Source organism: Gymnoscopelus microlampas (assembly GCF_963454915.1).
Source record: "Gymnoscopelus microlampas genome assembly, chromosome: 1".
Taxonomy (NCBI): domain Eukaryota; kingdom Metazoa; phylum Chordata; class Actinopteri; order Myctophiformes; family Myctophidae; genus Gymnoscopelus; species Gymnoscopelus microlampas.
In genome coordinates, this window is record NC_139962.1 from 16,674,158 (window position 1) to 16,680,157 (window position 6,000).

At 42.7% G+C, this 6,000-nt stretch overlaps 1 protein-coding gene across 3 annotated transcripts in view; it reads right to left on the reverse strand.

The window, feature by feature from the left end:
- Positions 1 to 3,468: 3,468 nt before the first annotated feature.
- The window catches only part of LOC311046462 (immunoglobulin-like domain-containing receptor 2), an 18,162-nt gene continuing 15,630 nt past the window's right edge, over positions 3,469 to 6,000 (reverse strand). For all 3 annotated transcript variants that reach the window (XM_084058774.1, XM_084058775.1, XM_084058773.1), the window contains 3 exons: positions 5,495 to 5,840; positions 4,627 to 5,371; positions 3,469 to 3,942 (listed from right to left, as the gene is read on the reverse strand). In XM_084058774.1, coding sequence (XP_083914900.1) covers positions 3,907 to 3,942; positions 4,627 to 5,371; positions 5,495 to 5,840 — 1,127 coding nt within the window. In that variant the 3' untranslated portion in view covers positions 3,469 to 3,906. The remainder of the gene's footprint in view (positions 3,943 to 4,626; positions 5,372 to 5,494; positions 5,841 to 6,000) is intronic.

Here is a 6,000-nt window from a genome sequence, read left to right on the forward strand (position 1 = left end):
TTCGAATGTAATTGTTGTAAGTTGTATAAATGCATGCCAGAGTCATTTATAATGTGAACCTATCCCCTATGATGATGGTAGGCTGTAGGATATACTGTATGTGTATCAATATACTTGCATCTTGGACTGATTGATGTGGACATCACACTATTTTTGACAACATTTCTTGATATCGATGTTGTGACTTGACGATATTGTGGAGATAACTATTTATGCTTTCACAAAATATTTACACAATGACATTCTTTTGATAAACATGTAACGGTTTGACTCTGGTACAAACAATCATAAGGTAATGCCTAAATAATAACTAACTGTTAGTGTTTTAAGTGAAATTATAGAATTGCTTGAACAGTCAATCGCTTTACTATAATGCAGCCTTTAAAAACAGGAAAAGACAATACAAACGATATCTAGTGTCATATAATATTGATACAATATTGATTGATTGAATGCCCAGTCCTCCTGAAGTATGTTATCCCAGTGATCCCACCAATTCCCAAAGACTGTTCCTCGTCTCCCTAATAACACACCCACACTGCATCTGTGTGTGAACACAGCCTTCCAGTACCATTTCCCTGCTATTGTACCCTCCTCCAAGGAAACTCTGCCAAGATCCACTGTGTTTTTCCTACGTGTGCTCAGCTGTGTCCTGTTTCCCTGTCCTGCACTTAAACACAGATAGTCAACTCCATTGCCTGTTGGTAACGTAATGGTTAAATCAGGTCAATTTGATTTAGATATGTAAAGCAATTGCAATCATTATTCAGTAGTCAGAATAGACAAACTACATACAGATTAATAAGAGTCTGTTTCTCAGGTAGAGAGGAGTAGGGTGACAAGTGGGTGGGTGTCAGCTACAGTTTCAGCTGCTACAGTAGATGCAAATTCGCACCCTCACACACACACACACACACACACACACACACACACACACACACACACACACACACACACACACACACACACACACACACACACACACACACACACACACACACACACACACACACACACACATATGACGGAGTGATGTCATATGCATGCTGCTTCTTCTCTGAAGGCCAGGAGGGAGTTGTTCAACTACATTCCTAACATACTGTAGTCTACTGTGGTGAGTGGTCACACTGAGGCAGTCTCTCTTCATCATTCTCATTATACTAACTTACTGTATATGCACACTCATACACATCAATACTCTAGTGTATACTCATATACCTGTTCTGGTATTCTTAATGCCGCTGACAAATTCTGAAACTGGAACTAATACTGAAACAATTATAAACCAAACTTCAAATTAAGCATTTTAAATAGCAAACACACAGGTGACACTAAAACTAAACTGAATTGAAAGCAAAAATGAAACTAAGGAAAAATGAATAACTATAATAACCTCCACACACACACACACACACACACACACACACACACACACACACACACACACACACACACACACACACACACACACACACACACACACACACACACACACACACACACACACACACACAGTAAACATCTCAATAGCGCTACATTATTTAATCGACTCATAAATGCACGTCCTGATGTCATTAATATGTGAAATTGTAAAAAAAAATCAGTCATTCACTCATTGACACAAAATAACACAAAATATATTTTGGTTCTTAGTTTAGGTAGATTTTATTTACTGAAATGCTGGAGGTAAAGTCTGTATTATGAGACATGCTGTACTTATTCAGTTTAATAAATACTGTTTATTTGCTGGCAATGGACGGTAAGTAGCCTATTACAAACATTAAATAAGTATATGTATCGCAGGACAAAACAACATTGCAGGCAGCTTTAATCTGGCTGAGTAGGCACATCTGTGTGTTTGTTCTGAGTGTTTCCAGATTGTTTTGACCTAGTTGTATTAAAGCGACAGGCAGCGTGTGATTACAACAATAGACAAAGACATCGGGGGTCATGACTCACACTAAATGACACACTGTCTCACATACAAACCTAAGTAGTCATCCCTCTCTTTATCTCCCTCTTTCTTGCTCCTCTCCCTCTGTCTTTGTTTCTCTCTCTCTCACTTATTCCTCATTTATATGACGTCCCTCGCCAAAAGTGAGGTTGTAGACCTGCTATTTTTGGCAAGTGGGAGTGTTGTACGATGAAATATAAATCAGGCAGGCGCGCGCGCGCGCACACACACACACACACACACACACACACACACACACACACACACACACACACACACACACACACACACACACACACACACACACACACACACACACACACACACACGTACCAGTCAGAAAAAATACAATAATGTAATAATGAAATCAACCATAGAAATAAACAGTAACATGAATATTTCCTCACATCAAGTCTACTCAATATGATTTGGTCAACTTGGGTGGAATGATAAAATTAAGAAAAATGTAAAACTTTAAATAGGAGTCAAGGCTGACTCTCTTGCCTTTTACCCTCACTGTCAACTGTGTGTGTGTGTGTGTGTGTGTGTGTGTGTGTGTGTGTGTGTGTGTGTGTGTGTGTGTGTGTGTGTGTGTGTGTGTGTGTGTGTGTGTGTGTGTGTGTGTGTGTGTGTGTGTGTGCGTGCGCGCGTGTACATTAGATAAGTGTTAGATATGTTGGCTTAGTCGTTGATAACAGCAGTGATAAGACAAGAAAGGGCAACATTAATCAGAAGAAAAAAAGAACACAATCTTATATACAGTCATACACAAAACACTTAAACAATGTACAAAATAAAAGTAAAACATCACATACAGCTCAAATGCATAGGCCAAGTTCACATATAAAAAGACATCATACCAAGGTTAAAATAACAGAAAATATTGAGACAAGTGCTTTCAAAATGTACAAAAGGTTTTCAAATTTCCATCAAGCTTTAGCCCATTAGAGAGAACTATCATCTTGTGCAAACTCTTTAAAAAACATCCAACATAACATTTCCAACATAGATTAACATTAATATCTACATGTTCAGTTATACCATCTTTGAGTATTAGTTCTTTATATTGAATTTTCTTCTGAAAAGCTCTGGCTGGCATGCTCATGCTAATGCTCATTAACATAATGCGCTTTAGCTGACGAATGCAATCACTCCATGGCACTAAGTGATACAAATGCAGTTTGTGTGTTGTACTGCGTTGAAGCTACTGTAGGTCCTTTACAGTAATGGTGCTGTCACATACCTCCTGTCTCACAACCATGATTGTTTTATATTGTCTCATCAAGTGAATATGAATGCACCCATTGTGCTGGGAGAAGATAGAGCAGGAAAGCCTGGAATAGAGCACTTTCTAACACGACCAGGGGCATTCATAAGGTCAGTGTAGTCTAACACCACTGAGACATATGGAGTAACCGGAGACAGAAACCAATAAGCGATGACTTCATCATCCAGCGGCGTCACGGTGGGAATCCATCAGTTTAGATGCCATTGTAAACTTGTTTGTGAAAAGGGTGTGTGTGTGTGTGTGTGTGTGTGTGTGTGTGTGTGTGTGTGTGTGTGTGTGTGTGTGTGCGTGTGCGTGTGCGTGTGCGTGTGCGTGTGCGTGTGCGTGTGTGAGAAAGATGGCCAGTGAGTGAGACAGTGTATTCTAGACAGCACACATTTACCATGCTCTTTGTGACACGTGTTGCTCATGGCTCATGCATTTATTCTCATTTGTCTATCAATATAGTCCATTTCTTCATTCATGTGGCGTGATCCAGCCTCACTTCTGTTCCAATCAGAATGCTTATTATTTTTGCGGAGATCATCTGTACCTTGAACAGTTGCTTCAATCGACATTCAAAGTCTCCGTAAACGTAAGTTATTCAGTCCATTGTTTGACATGCATTTCCCGTTGCCACCGATGGCTGTATAACGTGTCCGCTGCATGTGTGGCTTTCAGTCGATCAAACGATGAGAGAATCTCGGCTGAGAAGTGTGTTCTGGTGAGAAAGAAGAATGTAAGTTTGTATAGGAGATCACAACAACAGAAAATATCTAAGTAGCCATGAAAACAGAGGATTAATTTAGTAGAGTCAGACGGTGAAGAGACAAAGACTTTAGCTTTGTTAGGCTGTGAACTTGGAGGCGTGACCACAGTGGACCAAATTGTATTTCAACTTTGTTTCAAATTATTTAGAATTATTTGTTTGATGCAGCTAGAATGCCTGTACGGACAGAATTGTCTCTGATGAATGAATATTTGGCAATAAAATGCATTGTGAAATCTTTGAAAAGATGTTGAATAATATTTTGGCCCATGTGTGGTACAGGGGGGTGAGGGGTCACCCAGGGGTCAAGTGTTATGAAGAATGGTTGGATACATAACCTAGTTTTCATCCTCGTAGCATCTGAACCTGACCTGTCAAAGGTACAACAGCAACACTTAGGCCTATATAAAGTTTTGCAAAGCCAACCATATTCTGGGTATTACACCTTACAGCTCAGTTCAGTTTGCTATGAGGTGTATGAAAAGACACAGCTGAACTAATAGATCTTGTAGATCTGCTATTTTTGCGGAAGAGATTTGGTGTAGATAGAAAAAAGCAGTCCAAGTACAGTTGGAACTCAGGTCTGTTTTACTAAGAGTAGAGGATTTAAGTGGGTAATGTGTAGAGGAAACTCACCACTTTCCTAGACGTGTCCCTGGGCTCCTCTCTGTGACCAGGCAGGATATGACCAGGCATTTGAGAGGGGCGGTTGTATGTAGGCTGTGGAGATGGCCTGTCAGCTCTACCTCGTTCAGTCTCTGCAAACGGAGGCAGGAACTCTAAGTCGCGCCTGTTTGTAGGTGAGCGGCTACAGTGGCGGCTTGATTCACTGCTGCTCTTTTTAGAGCTGCTCTTAGAGGGCGAGTCTGAATCATCTTCACCCTGCGACCCACTCCTCCCCTGGCTGAACACTCTCAACTTGGCCTTGCGCTCCAAGAGTCTGTTAAGAAACGTGCTATCGTAGTCCTTCTCTCTAGAAGAAGAAGAGGGGGGACTGGTCTGCGGTGGCGGGGGAGGAGGATGTTCATTATCCCAAGTGCCCCGCCTCTTTTTAGGTGAGGAAATCGGGCTTATGTGGCTGCCGTTTTCCTTGTGTCGTCCGTGATGCTCCTCCCGGTCATCATTCTGCCTGTGATGGCCATCGCGGTCGCTGCGGTCGTCATTGTGGTACCGCTGTGGGGGGCCGTCACGATAGGAAGGATACATTCTGTACTCCTGGAGCTCCATCTCATACTCCCCCCTTTCGTCTCCTCTTTTCTCTCCAGATCTAGCTCCTCCTTGCCCGTAAGAGGCAGCGAATTCCTCCAGCTCGTCCAGTGAGCCTGTCCGGCCGGCCGTTCGAAATGCCTTCCTCTGCAGGTGTTCTGAACGAGGATTCCACCTAAATACAAGAAACATACGAGAGAGAAAGATTGTCACAAAGTGAGAGAGAATTGCAGCAAAAGGGATGTAGGAACATAGATCAAGTGTATGTGTGTATATGTGTGTTTACTCCTGTCCTTACCTGTTCTGATGGTCCTCCTGGTTGTGGTTGGGCCGCTGCTGGCTGCGGGTGGACCTGTTTGTCTGAGAGGAGGGGGGCGGGTCATCGCTGTAGCGTCTTGGGGGAAAAGGGTCATCGTTGCGATGTTTGGGCTCAGCACTGCCGCTGTCATGGTAACGTCGGGGTGATGAGGGGCCGTCACGGCAACGCTGCGGCTCTGGGCTGCGGTCATCACGGTGACGTTGGGGCTCGGGCTGCGGGTCAAGGTCAGGGATGGCGGGCAGAGCCTTCTTCTGGACATTGCGATATGACTGTTGGAAGCCGTTTTCCCCTTCGTGGAGAGAGCTCAGCTCTGACACGCTGCAGGCTGCACGGGACACGAACATCAACAAATGTATGATTGAACGAATCAAACAAATCAAGCAATCAAAAACAAAAACTTGATGGAGCTGAACAAATAGGAATAGATTTAGAGAGATATAGATTAGAACAATGGAGACGCTGTGAAAAGAGAGTAAAGTAAGATT